Genomic DNA, 16170 nt, shown 5'->3' with positions numbered 1-16170 from the left:
TGTTGTAATGCATAATGTACATAAGGAGGTTATGTTTATAATATTTTTTTATATGCATATTACAAATTTTAACAGTGATGTTCAATATAACGCCTGTTTTTTACTTTGATGTATTTTTATTAATAAAAAGAAAAATCACATTACTCTGTCAAAAATTATCAGCAGATTTTGATTTCTTGATAATCATTAGTTACAGCTCTAAATAAGGTAAATGTTTCAAGATACAACTACATTGTTTTGCTTTTTGCAATTAAAAGACAAATTTTGTCATTGAAAATTTTTTTAAAATAATATTAAGATATTAAGTGGTAGGCAACGTCCGTCCTGGATTGCCGATGTCTTGCAGAGTTTAGCTCCAACCCTGAAAAAAACTCACTTGTCTGTAGCCTTAGTAATTCTGAAGGCCTTGATTAGCTTGTTCAGGTCTGTTTGATTAGGGTTAGAACCTAAACTCTACAGGACAGCAGCACTCCAGGACCGACGTTGCCTATACTCGTTCTACTGAAGCAATTATCTGTATTTTGTCTCATCTCATGAGCTAAGTATATTGTCACACCCCTAGTTCTACGCTCATGATATAGCTCATAATTTTCCAAAGCCCCTTTCACACTGCCATTCTGGCAAATACACAGGTAAAGTGTTCCTGCAATTGTTCCCTGGTCGCTAGATTTTGCACTTTCACACTGCTAGTGATGACCCAGTATATGTGCGTGCTTTCACACACAACCCTTGAAGATCCTGTAACGACACGTGACATCAGCGCGTGATGTGTAATGTACGAGTCGAAAACGCTAGGCACGTTATACTTTCACTGAAGCAAGCAAACGATCTCTGCGTCAGTGCGGAAAGTGAGGAACTAACTGATCTCTGCTTCATTACAGTTTGCACATATGTTTGATATATATATGTTGATCTTCCTTCAAAACAGCCGGTAAATTAGTTGCGCGATAACGTGCGTCATCACTTCGACACTGAATTAGATCTGGCTTTTGTTCACACAGCTCTCGTCCCGGGTCAAGCCCCGCAATGTTACTGGGTCCCCGACGCGGGTTCAATGCGGTAATCAATCCCGGGACATGGTTGCTTTCACACAGAAGGCGACCCGGCAATGTTCCAGAAATATTGCGGGTCCGACCGGCAGTGTGAAAGTGGCTCAAGTGTATGATGAAGCTTTTACTCTTCAGTTCATTATATTTATTTAAACAATCACTTTGAATAAGGAAAGCGATAACTTTGCCATAGTTTCAAGATACCACAACCATTACATGCTTTGCTTGTGCTGCACTTCATTTGTACCATTTAGTTTTATTAATTTATTAGAATTTTAAAGATAATAACTATATTGTGATCTCTGAAAAAGTAATGCTTAACCTGTTATAATTTTTCAAAACATAATTTTAGTGTCTTTGGAAAGACTTACTTTTTATCAACCAGATTTGATAATGCTCAAAAATATTAAAAGTTATAGACCCTGAAGTGCCTTGAACTTTTTTTTTTACCACACTTACATATAATTAATACATATAACAACGTTATTGCTTCGTTGGACCAAACGTGCTCCATGAGATCTCATTCAGTGGACCCTTACCTTTCTAACTAAACCGGGATTTACAGCTGTGAATGTTTATGATTCATTATTACGACGAATCTGGTATGTAATGCGTTTCCATTATTCATGTTTTGATGTGTACTGCTTACACAAATGTAGCAAATAAAGTCTTTATAAGCTTTCCATTGAAAAACAGTGATCTGTCGTCGATGCTTGAGGCTTCGATCTTTATAGTGATATATAGTTTGTCAAGATTAAATTTGTCCCGTTTCAAATAATCTATTCGTAAACACTGACACATGCGAGTTGAGGGGTGTTGAGGACGCGGGCATTCTGGTGCAGGCTAACAGGTTAAAGTCCTAAAGTCCTGAAATTAAATTTTGCTGTTTCTGTACGAACCCTGTACATACGACTCAAGTGGCTTCTGAAGAACTCCTTTTTCACTGTAGCTCCTTTTTCTTTTTTTCGGTGTATCCTTTATGCACAGTGATTTCAAAATACACATTCTAGGGTTTGACTCGTGCAGATGGTGCTAGGAAGTGTTTTTTAGGAAAGGTTGGTAACCATTCACTTGCATTTTATGGACCTACAAAGCTGAAATATTATTCTAAAAATGTGTGTTGCTGAAGAAAGTCAGTGATAAAGTCATCTGTGTTGGGATGAGAGTGAATAAATTTAAATTTTTGGGTGAACTGTTCCTTTATGATTGCAAGTTTAATACATTTTAAAGAATTACAAAAAAAAAAAATCAGGAAGTGTGAAACTTTTCATCTGATAATCAACTGTATGTTGTTTTTGACATGACTCTTTCAGACTTCTGAGCTTTTGGTGAATGCAGGACAGATGCGTTCAGCCCAGGAGAAACAGAAAGACGTTCAGGAGCTGGAGTTACTTAGACAGAAAGAACTGGCAGAAAAACGCAGCCGCACGCTATTGAGAGGTGCCAGGTGAGAGTAATCATGTAATCAAAAATGTAATCATGTTGGGTATGGTTCAAGATCGTGGATTAAGTTACATATCAGTTGCTACTAGGGATGCAACGATACCACTTTTTCCAGTGCTCACCCAGACTGATTCTTTTATTTTATTGGTACTTGCCGATACGGAGTACCGATACCTATATTTTTATTGCATTTTTTATATTGGGAAAAGTAACCAAAAGAGTATGTATAATTTTAGCTGGTTGACTTCATTTATTAAATCGATACAAACAAACCAAAATTTATTCAGACACCTTCAACTAGTGTTGTCACGATACTGGAATTTCAAACTTTGATACGATACCTCGAAAGATATCGATTTTCGATACCACAGAGAAAAAAAAAACTGCCACAATATATATATTTTTTAAGATATATATATATATATATATATATATATATATATATATATATATATATATATATATATAACAACATATAAATATATAGTATAAATGTTTTTAAAATGGCACAGCTTTTTAAATACCTGAAAGTACACTGTTGACATCAGTCAGTCAAGCATTATAATATGATATCTGGATAATCAAGTATTACTTAATGATAGAACTTTAGTAATTATAATTGCAAATTGGTAACCATGCATAGACATTTTAACTGAATTAGGACTGGTGGTGATACTTTGTTGATCATTCAGTGTTTCTGTAAAAAAAAAGGGAAAAACTAACATTAATACCGTTTGATGATGATGATATAATAATAATAATAATAACAGTAATAATAATACGAATTCTACTAATAAGAAAAGTAATGGATTAAAGAATATTAATCAGGTTGTTTGCGTTCGGTCAAACTGATTAGCTCAGTAGCTGAGTACCAGCCAAGGAGATTGCCGTTTGCACATTAGGTCCGCCCACTACTAAGGAACTCCGTCATTACGGGAAAATAAGGAAAATACAACAAAGGATATCATTTAGCGCATACATGTAGCGTGTCAATTGTGCATGTACACTCACCTAAAGGATTATTAGGAACACCTGTTCAATTTCTCATTAATGCAATTATCTAATCAACCAATCACATGGCAGTTGCTTCAAAGGGAAAAACATCCAGTATGCGGCAGTCCTGTGGGCGAAAATGCCTTGTTGATGCTAGAGGTCAGAGGAGAATGGGCCGACTGATTCAAGCTGTTGGAAGAGCAACGTGACTGAAATAACCACTCGTTACAACCAAGGTATGCAGCAAAGCATTTGTGAAGCCACAACACGCCCAACCTTGAAGCGGATGGGCTACAAAAGCAGAAGACCCCACTGGGTACCACTCATCTCCACTACAAATAGGAAAAAGAGGCTACAATGCCTTGTTACCACTGTGCAGGCTGGTGGTGTAATGGTGTGGGGGATGTTTTCTTGGCACACTTTAGGCCCGTTCGTTACCAAATGGGCATAGTTTAAATGCCACGGCCTACCTGAGCATTGTTTCTGACCATGCCCTTCCCTTTATGACCACCATGTACTCATCCTCTGATGGCTACTTCCAGCAGGATAAAGCACCATGTCACAAAGCTCAAATCATTTCAAATTGGTTTCTTGAACATGACAATGAGTTCACTGAATTAAAATGGCCCCCACAGTCATCAGATCTCAACCCAATAGAGCATCTTTGGGATGTGGTGGAACGGGAGCTTCGTGCCCTGGATGTGCATCGCACAAATGTCCATTAACTGCAAGATGCTATCCTATCAATATGGGCCAACATTTCTAAAGAATGCTTTCAGCACCTTGTTGAATCAATGCCACATAGAAGGCAGTTCTGAAGGCAAAAGGGGGTCAAACACAGTATTAGTATGGTGTTCCTAATAATCCTTTAGGTGAGTGTGTATTAGGCTCGCTCGCTCTCTTTCTCTCTCACTCTCTCATACTTTGCGCGTGTGAGAGAAAGTGACAGCGAGTCGTGCGCCTTCACACTAGAGCTCACGGTACATCAAGCACAGGTGCACTGCGCGTCCATTGAGAACTGCTTTGTTCTTTATCAACCAAAGCTGGTCACGGGAGTGATGCACTCACTATCTTTCTATTCACTTTTGCTGTTAAACCAGCGCAAATGAGAAGGAGACAGGCACTGCGGGCACGTGTGGTGTTTGTCAAGGCGCCTTTGGAAAGAAGTGAAAGTGACAGCTCGGCTAGAATCGATACTTAGAGAAATTAGTATTGATATTGTTCAGATATTTGAGTATCGATATTTATCGAAATACCGATATTTTTGACCAGTACCTTCAACACTTCACATTATCACTGTATATTCTGTATACCATATTTTCTGCACTATAAGAGGCACGGGATTATAAGGCGCACCTTCAGTGAATGGCCTATTTTAGAACTGTTTTCATATATAGGGCATACCGGAATATAAGGTGTATAGAATAGAAGATATTGCTGTCAAACGTTTGACTGTGTTTGCGTTATGCATCCAATAGAAGGAGCTGTGCTAAAGGGAATGTCAACATTTTGACAGAGCGCCTTGATCCATATATAAGGATTATAAGGCGCACTGTCTTTTTTTGAGAAAATTAAAGGCTTTTAAGTGTGCCTTATAGTGCGGAAAATACGGTAGTTTAGAAGATGGTAATAAAATATAACAAGAGCAAATTAATATTGATAATATTAGATAACTTTGATAGAAAGGTATGTAATGGATTACAATTAACCAAAAATTATTCAGACAGCTAGTAGTTTGACAGTATTTACTATCAATAACTATCAATACTTAATCGGGCAACCCTTAGCCTTAATGACTGCCTGTAGTCCTCCTAGGCATGCTGTCTTCCAGGTTCATGCAAACCTGAACTTCAATTTATTCCCCAGACTTGGTCTAAATAATCTTTGGTCCCAAATTTGTATCAGTTTTACTGATAGTCTAGAGTTAGAAAAATTGTGTGGTATAATTTGTCATAGTTTACTTTATTTTGCTATTCTCACTTACGTAAATGAACTATAGTGTCCTGCAGTCAGTGAAAAAAGTAAAAAAAAAAAAAAAAAAAAGATATATATTTGCAACAATATTACTCCATAATCATCAGGAAGAAGGAGGCGGGAACCGGCGCACAATCAAAACATAATTTTAATATTCAAAATAAACACAAAACAGCGCACCAGCCCCTCGCGGACGACTGGTGCGCGCAAATAAAAACCAAAACATAAAATAATGTCCCAGGCCTGGTCCTCTCTCGTCCTTCACGGTCGTCGCTCCAGTTTTATATCCTTCCATCTCCTACGTGGGACTCGATACTGGCGGTGGGGCGCAGGTGCAGCTCATCTTCAATCACTACACCTGGCCTCACTCCTCGTTCCCACACCTCTCGGCCCCGCCCCACTCGCCACAATATAAAAAAAAAACATATCTGGTCTTTGAATAATTGTTGGTTTAACTGTATATCCTTATTTTCACACTAAATTATGCCCATTAACATATATTTTACAAGTTTTTGTTACTTTGTTCGTGTGTTTGCTCTATGGTTCATAATCTTAATTTAATAGCATTAGAGCTGGTCCATTGCAGCAACTTAGTACTGTAATGATGTGCTGTGCGTTCTAAGATTTATATTCAAAAGCCACTCATATAATGCAGAAACACTCAAGCAAGCAAAACATGTGCAACGCATCCATGTGTTTTTATGGTCACTGTGATTTTGCTAAGTAAGACATGTTCCTTGATCAACATCATCTGATGATCCTCGATCAACATTAATGTTAAAAAATATAGACTTAACCCAATCCCTAAAGCTAAACCTAACCTTACCCATAATTTATTCCTAAAATCACTGGGAAATTAAAGCTGATTAACAAGGGTTTAGAAGCAACTAACTCCGATTGTAAGCCTAAAACGGATATTTTCTGAAAATCTCAATTCTGATTGGTTGAATGGAATGTTGTTCCAGGATCAACAAGGATGTTGATCCAGGAACATGTTGTACTTGGTGAAATCAAACTCGCCTTGTTTTTACTGGTGTAGAACGAGAGGGTCAGTAGTAACGTACTGCCTAGTGCATTTCACACAGGCTGCTAGATTCACTTTCTCCAGAAAGTCATGTATAACTAAGGTTGAAAGTAAATATTTTTTAGTGAATGCCGCTAAATGAATGCACTAGAAGTCGCCAAGTGTCTGCTAAATGCATATATATATAAATGGTGCTTAAATTATAAATTTAGCATGCAATATTTTACTTGAAAATGGTAATGCTAGTAAACATTTGTTCGATCTCGGAGAGTCTAAAATAGATGTTGCTCAAGCATGGCATTAAAAATGTGCATATCAGGGCCTGAATTTCGTTTTTTAAACTGGGTGGGAATTCCCCCCTTACATGGGTCACATGGGGGGGATCTAAAGATTATGGGGGGGAGAATAACTTTTGATGCATCGGTCTAATTTAATCATGTTCATTTATTAATATCTACAGATTTGTATGCATGAATTGTGCATTTCCAGTTCTCAAATCAGTTAACAAAAAAAAACAAAAAAAAAAACTTTATACAAAATACATCATGCTCTTCAAATTGACATTAAGACCTCTGTTTAAACTAGGCCTATGCTATATATTAATGTCTATTTCAGTTCATGTGTTTCAGTTCAGTTCAATTCTTTGCTTTTTTTTTTTACTTTTGATATTGATATCGTAAATTGATATTAAGAACTCAGGTAAACTATAAGTATTTATGTCTTTCATACATTTCAGTTCTATTTCAGTAATTTTTTTCCATTTCTTTTTTTCATGTGACTTATTCTAAGTTTCTCATCTGTCTCCTCATCTTCATTTCTTTCCATTTGATGATGGCTCTGTTGAAGTCAAACTGCTCAAGGGAAGGTCCAAGCTCTGAAATGATCATTAGATTTGTGAGACTTGTATTATTCAGTGAATTTCTGAATTTAGTTTTGATCCTGTTTTGTGTGCTGAATCCACGTTCACACGACACACTCGCTACTGGTATGACCATGGCTGTCTGAATGAGTTTCTCCATTTCAGTGAAAACCTGACTATGTTCACTTAACACAGTCTCTGCAAACTGCTGAAAGGACAATGAAGAATATGAATCACAGGAGACCATGACTTGCTTCAGGTTTGTGAACTCCTGATGAGCTTCCTGCATTTTCACATTGGACGAGAAGTGTTTCAGCAGATTGTTTAATTTCTCAACACCATAGAGACTGAAATTCTCTGAAGACTGTTTGGCAGCGGTGGCCTTTTTTGGCTCCAAAATGGTGAACCATGAAAGAAGACTGATTGTGTCAGCAGGGAATCTTCTGTCGATTTCATCAATCAAGGATCCAACATACCTGCTCTTCAAGTTATCAAAGGCTGGCTTTTGAGTATGGAATTCAAAAAGTTTGTCTCCTTTAAATTTGTTTCCCTCAAGACAGCTGAAGAATTCTTGTTCTGCTGGACCAGGATGAGCTATTAATTGTCTCAGTGCTTCTTTGGTACCCTGGGTCATTGGTTGGACGGTGGAAAAGTCCAAGTCTTCCCTTTGAAAATGCTTAGAAAGAAGCACTATATGTGTAAGCACATCCTTCATCATGTGACACAGTGCCACAAAGTTGAACTGCCGAACAGCAATCAATAACCCTTTGGTTTTTCCTGAGTCCTGACTGTTGGAGGCAACCATGTGTTCCAGGACATCTCTTAGGGCTTTCAGGGATCTACATACCACCGATACTGCACTGTGAATTGACAGCCATCTCACTGTGTGGGGCTGGGTGAATTTCAGTTGTTGCTCATCTAGTTGTCTTTGCAATTCATGAAGCTTGTTGCTTCTGACAGCAGAGTTGCTGAAAAACACAAAAATTGCTCTTAAATCTTCCTGAAACTTTTTCACCTGTTCAACGGATCTGGCTGCATCACTTGCAGAGAGAGCGAGACGATGAGCTGTACAGTGCACTCCTACCAATTCAGAATTGTATTCCTCTCTGAGTTTTTGAACAACTCCATTATGACATCCTGTCATAACAGCAGCACCATCTGTACAAACTGCTACAAGTTTTCTTCCATCTAAATTCTTCTCTATTAACAGTTGTTTCACATCATCCACAATTGTGTCTGCTTTTCCATCCACAATTTCAGAGTTTCTGAACAATTTTGTTTGAATTTTGTGGTTTTCTATGTACCGAACATAGGTAATCAGCCGTTTGCTGTTGCTTATGTCTGTGGACTCATCCAGAATTAAGGAAAACACTGGACTTTTTAGGACAGCCTTATTAATGTCATCAACCAGTGTACTTGCAATAGCCTGGTGCATTTCTGACAATGCTTTGCCATTAAGATAGCTTCCATAGCTTGAGTCTCTCTTTAGATGTTTGAAAGAAGGACAATCCATCTCCTTCATAAATGTCACAAAATTATGAAATTTTGAATTTGCCAGTTCATTTTCTGCAAGGAAATAAGCAGTTTTAAGTAACCCCTTGAGCTCCTCTTCTCCCTGCAGCTGTGCAGTTTGGATAGCATTAGCCATAGCATTTTTGGATGTTTCTGCTTCTTTCTTTCTTTTTAAAGCTGCTGTATGGCCAGTTCCATTGGCATGTCTAATTAATGTAGATGTTTTGTAGCATTGGCTGGTAAATTGTGGACTGCTGTACATCTTACAAACTGAGCAGCTCATAATCCCATCGTTAATTTCTAGCCAAGGGTAAATTTTTAGCCAGTTCGTTTGAAATTTATCCTTTGACTGCTTCACCTCTGTAAGATTTCTTTGTGGATCTTCGGTTTGGCTGCTTGTCGGCCTTTCGTTGTCGGACACTTTTTTCTTTGGATCGTGATCTGCATCATCCGAACTTGTCTTTCGCTTCAGCCAACGGTCCATATTTGAACTACTACGCTAACCAAACAATTAATTGTCTGTGGCCGTGTTTGTGCGCGCGGGAAATATGCCGCGCATAATGAATAGAAAACAAGGGGAAACCCGCAGTCACATGCTCAAACAAGTGGAAAGCTCGGGCGCGCGCGCCGAAGTCTCATTTCCACAAGCGCTTGCACTCTCTTTGGCGTCTGTCGTTGCCATGCAACCAACTGCGCTCTCCATGACGACAAGAAGGATCAGCAAAATATTAATTGATTTCTAGCCCTTGCGTTAACTTTATTACTAGATATATTTATAGATATATTTATGGAGATGAAAAATAATAAAGGCGCCCTGTACAGCTATGATCAGCTGTTCGGCCGAGCATTCAATGTTGTGACGCTGTAAACTGATCAGTTGGTTCGTTGCTGCCGCGCTCTATCACTCGCACACTATAAAGAGAAAATGTTTTTTAATGTTTCAGTTTCGTTATTACAACGACAATTTGGAAGCGGATAATTTCTTCACAAACAGCTCATTTTGACTCAAAATGTTAGAATGCTGCACATACACTTGATAGTGTGAATAAGATCAGCGCAACGCAGACCGCTGCATTGACAGCGTGAAACATGATCTGTCTACAGCAGCCAGGGCTCCGCCGTTTACTGTCTATGAGCTCAGCGCTGAGACAGAAAATGCCGGTCCAGCGCTGATTGAGGAATTAAATTCGAAAATAAAAGACAATTTGACTAGACAATTTGACATATTTTTTCTCGCATCTGTGAATTTATTTTTTAATCATTTGCTCTGAGATGAAGCAAATATATTTGTGCGTGAATTTCTCGCACTATAAAAGCTAACCTTGCGGGAATGGTTTAAATTATGCGCAATCCCCGCATTCCCGCACCGAAATTCAAGCCCTGCATATCATAATTTATTCAGAGAAAGAACTGAATACATACAGTATGGACATTAATCTTTATTTCAAGATGGTAAGTTAAGCTTTTCATTTCAGTATAGAGCAGTATACTAATAGAGGACATTGTGTACATAATTATTTTGAAATTAGTAAACAAATATATAACTGTCAAAAATTGATTTGAATATACAATGAATACAGAAAAATAGGTTTTATTTTGTTGGATCAGTTACTGGTGTTGGAAATGCACAGCAGACACACCCATCCACCTAAATATTTTAAATGTATCACTGCCCAAAAAGCCCATAAACATTAGAGATGACTTCCAGAGTAAAAATTGATTTACTTACACATAACATAAACTAATCCCATTTTGACTGATTTGGGTGATCGGGTGATGACAGCAGATTCCTGGTGATTCAGCGGTGCTCTCTGCCGGTAAGGAATAGTAGGATGGCAGATCAAATACTTCTGGTGGCTTCACTGCCTGTTGGCAGTTTAGAACCCAATGAGTGATAGTCATATATAGATCAGTTATTGCATGTGCATGAATGGTCATGTGACCTGCATTTTCAGGTTTGTAGTGTGGACTGAGAACGTTTCTGAAATGCAGTAAAAATTCATGTGTAGATAAAAATCATTTTCATTTTAAAATGAAAATACAGTAGCAACCATTTTTTTTTTTTTTTCATCAATTAGAGATGTCATCCTGAAAAGCTTTCATCAGTCATTATCGGGATTTGATTTCTTATTTTTGCAATGGCTAATTTTATTTTCATTTGATGTTATTTCTACATCACATAAAATTCAGTTTTAGCAAATCAATGATTGTTGCTAGTTTTTTTCAATGTTTCCATGGGTCCTTAAAAAGTCTTTTTAAATTGTATTAAGGCCATAAAAAGTTTTAATGATACAAGTCTTGATTATGATTTCAAGAGATTGTAAATTTGTGGACAGAATGACTAGAATTGCTATACAGCTTTATTATTAAACTTCAGATGGCATTGATTTCATTAAATAAACATGAGCACAACACTTTTTAAGAAAGATGCGTTCCATTCGATCGTAAGTAGATTGCGAATTTGACTTCACAGGCTATTCAGCCATCTTTAGAGCTGGCTATAGTTCCACACATAAACCAACTAGACAATAATTTTGTCTCTTGTTGCCAGGCACTCTCGTTTCCGTGGCTCTTATGTCATTCAAGGACTGAAGGCCATTGGGGAGAAAGATGTGATTTTTCACCAAGGACTTCACAATGTAAGTATCACTTTAAAACTTGAAAACTTTTTCAAATTATAATGTTCTTAATTTTTTTTTTTTTTTTACCACAGTTTTATTAACATGTTTTTTTTTTATATCTTGAATCTGAAGTTTAAGAACTATTCTCATGATGTGGGTAAGCCCGTGAGGCGTGTACCTAAACGCAAACAGATGGCTCAAGACTCCGAGAACCAACGACGCTCAGCATTGAACGTACGGCTCTTCCTGCGTGAATTTTGTATCGACTTTTTGGAGAACTGCTATAATCGACTTATGTACCTTGTGAAGGTGAATAAGACCGCATCTATATCACTGAAACTCAAATATATCTGTCTGGAAGAGTTTTCTCCATCATATACCTTGTTTTTTTGAGCAGGAGGGGTTGATCCGTGAACGGGCCCAGCAGCATGATGAGACATACTATCTGTGGGCTATAACATTCTTCATGGCCTTTAATCGTCATCAGAACTTCAGACCAGATGTGGTGTCTGAGACGATATCCACCCGTACCTTTCATTTCATTGAGAAGAACATCACCAACTACTATGAGATGATGCTCACTGACCGGAAAGATGCCACATCATGGTCTCGCAGGTTGGATTTGTAATTTATGTTGGTTAAAGCTTTTTCGGAGAACTGTCAACTCTTGTTGCTTACATTTAAAAAAGTGAACTGAACTGAGCAATAGGAAACTGTCATTTGCAATTTAAAAAGTACTTAAAAAAATGTTCTTCCTTTTTTTTTAATTTATTTTTTTTACATACATTTCCGTGTAAGAAACTAAGTCTTGTTGAACCATAAGAACCAAAATCTGCATATGACCATTTAAAAAAAGTAAATATAGCTTAGTGAAGCAAAGCCCACTTAATATTAATTGGTTATTTTCTGTCTCCAGGATGCACTTGGCTCTGAAGGCATATCAGGAACTGCTGCTGACAGTAAATGAAATGGATCACTCAAAGGATGTAAACATCAAACACAGTTCCAATGTTATAAAGAGTACGTTTTTTTTTCCCACTTTCTTATTTTTAACTTATCTCTCTCTGCTTATTTTAAAATAATAAATTTGATCATTGACAGTTAGAAATGTTTATTTTTCCTCTAAGTTTCATTTTAATATTAAGGTAGTACACCCATATTTCTGTTCCTCATCTGTCACTTGTTTGCTTTTGGTTGGTGCAGGTAATATCTTTTATCTGATGGAGTTCAGGGAGATTTTTCTGACTCTCCTTCGTAAATATGATGAGCGAATGCAGCCTCGCTCATTTCTGAGAGATCTAGTGGAGTCCACACATCTGTTTTTGAAGATGCTGGAGAGGTTCTGCAAGGGTCGAAACAGTCTGGTAGTACAGGTGAGAACTGCGACTGATTTAGAAAAGAAGAAACAAAGTACATTGTGACATTTGCCAAGTATGTTAAACCCATCCAAGTGCATACAAACAGCAGTGAGCAGGGAAAACACACCATGAACACACACTCGGAGGTTTGGGCAGCCATCTTGCTCCAGTGACCGGGGAGCAATTGGGGGTTCTTTGTCCTGCTCAAGGAAGAGAGTGCTGTTCATTCACTCTCCTCACTGTTCTCCAGTACAACTCCTGCCAAGACTGAGACTCGAACCTACGACCTTCGGGTTACAAGTCTGACTCTCTAACCATTAGGCTACATATGAATGTACATAAAAATGTACATATATTGACATTTATGACAAAACGGCTCGTAAATTGCCCCGTCAGGTGCTCGTGACAGAAAGGCTGCATGTGAGGCTGACAAAGATTTGCTGTTTAATGTGTTTGAGATGTGCTGTTTTCCTTCATGCATAACTTACATTTCACAGATATATTCTCTATCTGTAAATGTTAAAAAGCCATGGAAAATTTACATTTTGCTGTCAGAAGTGCATGAGCTTTTGCTTTGCTTTTCTCCACTAAACTCTACAGACTTCATTCAGAATGTGCGCCGCTGCACACATATGAAATAGGAGCGCAAGAATTTTATACCTACAAATAAGTGTATTTGTATGATAGCACTTAATGTAAAGTGTCATGTGGTATTAAAAATAGTTTAGTAACTTCAACTTGTGTTTTAAATAAATACATTGTTTTTTTTGCACTTTATTTGTTTAATCCAAATACATGATACAGAGATATAGGCTACAGTATAATGCAAATCAACCCAAAAATACTGTGTCCTCAATGGAATATAAACAATTGCAAGAAAAAGCGCATATGAAACCGTATATTGGATCTGGACTTCAGTCTTAAAGGGGAAGCGGTCTAATATTTGTCCTATCTGTCATTCATATAAAGAACAGTGGGTGAAATTCTCCCACTGCTCTTGACTAAATCACTTTTGTAACTAGAGTAAGAAGAAAATAAATAATGATAGTGCTAATGATATGTGTTTAGTTAGATAGATAGATAGATAGATAGATAGATAGATAGATATCTTACACAGGGAAGACTTCTTGTAGTTTTGTCCTAAAGCTTGTAATTAATTTCATCACTGACACAAACTTTATCGCCAGTTAGTTTTTTTTTTTTCTTTTCTTGTTTTAGTTTAATATAGGGCTGTGCGATATGGACAAAAAAAGCATATGACAACTTTTTGATCAATTTTGCGATTTCGATTTTGACACACACCGGCATGCTTTACAGTCATAAATGCATTCAGTATAAATTTGAAACATATTTTCAAAAGAAAACCAATGAGAGCTTTATCAGAACAGACTTATGTCAAAATAATCACTAAGTTAAGATGTAAAACAAAATCTAGACATATGGCAAAAAATTATAATAAAAAATGAAATCCTGTATTCAGGGATGTGGTTTTGGCCATGCATTGGTCATAAAGCTCACTGTAGCGCTGCCTCAGGTGTTGTATGTTTTGCCCAATATATTTATTGGCCAAGGTTCACACGTACTCAGTCTGCAGTGCGTATACAGTAAGTTACGTGTTCGTGGTTCAGAAGCAGTAACGATAGCGCATTATTGTAACGCGAAAGCACATTAAAATAATGCACGAGCACGAATCTACCCGCTCGCATGCAGCTTTCCTTTGCTCTGTTAACAGATTTTCTTCCAATGGTTTGTGCATCATGAACAGTGAGTGATCTGCCTGCTACAGTATTTTTCTCTGTGCATCTGTTTTCAGCGTTTCTGGCCCGTGTTAACAGGCATTAACAGACTTCATATTTTCACATAAATTACATTTGTGGAAGTCCAGAACGTAGAGTTGCAATAAGGCAAAAAACGGCCGGTTGTCGATCGCATAAAGGCCAAAGTATTTTCGTCATTAAGAGTGCTTGCGCGAGACTGAAAAGAACGATGATTGTGCAGTGTATCCGGGCCTTAAGTTCAGTCATCCAACATACACGTGAGTGACCACTCGCTCTAACCAAAACAAGGAGGAGGGGTCAGGGTTACTCTCTACACTTCACTCAGCTTGAGGGATTTCTACTATTTCAGTCTTTGAGGAGACATGTATAGGGAGCATGTCAATGGGAACAGTTCATGCACAGAGCTCACTTCTAACGACATGATGATCTGAATCAGGTGTGTTATTATTGTTACATTATAACAATACCACGATAATACTGATAACTGTAATAATATTGGTCACTATAATTGTGATAAGAAATTTTCATAACGTTACATCCCTAATTGAGAGACTGTGCAGAGGAACTAATTTATGTCTTCACAGACATTTTCAATATCACGCTTAGTCAGGCTGTTGTTCCAACATGCTTCAAAGTTACCACCATCATTCCAATCCTGAAGAAGCCGTCTCCATCCTGCTTTAATGACTACCATCCAGTTGCACTTACCTTTATTCTTATGAAGTTCTTTGAATGGCTAGTCATGCACCACATCATGTTTGTCCCCCTCCCTGGACCCGTTCCAGTTTGCCTATCGATCCAACCTCTCAACTGATGATGCCATCAGTCTTCCCTCCACTCAGCACTCGCTCATCTGGACAAATAAAAGACTCGTACATCAGAATGCGGTTCATCGACTTCAATTCAGTATTTAACACAATCATCCCTCAACAGCTCATTTACAAACTGGTCCAGCTGGTGCTCAACAATTCGCTGTGCGGCTGTTGGACTTTCTGATCAGAAGACCTCAGGCAGTACGGGTTGGCAGCAACACATCCAGCACCATCACACTGAACACTGGGGCCTCACAAGGATGTGTGTCAGCCATATATCTTAAAACTGCATATTCATTTGCTGAAGGAATTAATGAATTAATTGTCCAGCGTACACAGCACCATACACAGCGTTTCCTTTAGATTGGCAGGTTTCAGCGCAGGAAAATCTTTTATATATCGCTGTCTGGCCAAATACAAAAGAGACAGCGATATATAAAAGATGTTAATTAGAAATACAGCAATGATTCCTATTTCAAAGAGAGCATGCAGATGAGAAGTTAATGAGCTTGCTTGGTGGGGGAAAAATAAACCATACACAACACCGCCGCATTGCAACCGGTTTAGTCTGTCTAGTGTCTACACAGGACATTTGAACTCTGTGTCAATACCTCATAGACTGGACGGGGGATTTATCATGTCGTGTCATGCTGCATCCAGTGTAGAATCACTGATTACCGAATTTTCTGGACTATAAGTCACTTTTTTCATAGTTTGGCTGGTCCTGCGACTTATAGTTAGGTGCAA

At 37.9% G+C, this 16170-nt stretch overlaps 1 protein-coding gene across 1 annotated transcript in view; it reads left to right on the top strand.

Annotated features, from left to right (window-relative positions):
* LOC113055613 (protein timeless homolog) overlaps positions 1 to 16170 on the top strand; it is a 78458-nt gene that overhangs the window by 22412 nt on the left and 39876 nt on the right. The window contains exons 4-9 of the mRNA XM_026222034.1: positions 2363 to 2496; positions 11406 to 11493; positions 11608 to 11784; positions 11873 to 12090; positions 12392 to 12495; positions 12679 to 12848. Of these exons, the coding sequence (XP_026077819.1) occupies positions 2363 to 2496; positions 11406 to 11493; positions 11608 to 11784; positions 11873 to 12090; positions 12392 to 12495; positions 12679 to 12848 (891 nt within the window). The remainder of the gene's footprint in view (positions 1 to 2362; positions 2497 to 11405; positions 11494 to 11607; positions 11785 to 11872; positions 12091 to 12391; positions 12496 to 12678; positions 12849 to 16170) is intronic.

Source organism: Carassius auratus, chromosome 36 (assembly GCF_003368295.1).
Source record: "Carassius auratus strain Wakin chromosome 36, ASM336829v1, whole genome shotgun sequence".
NCBI lineage: Eukaryota > Metazoa > Chordata > Actinopteri > Cypriniformes > Cyprinidae > Carassius > Carassius auratus.
Note: the sequence above shows the minus strand (reverse complement) of the source record. Positions and strands in the feature narration are given on the sequence as shown.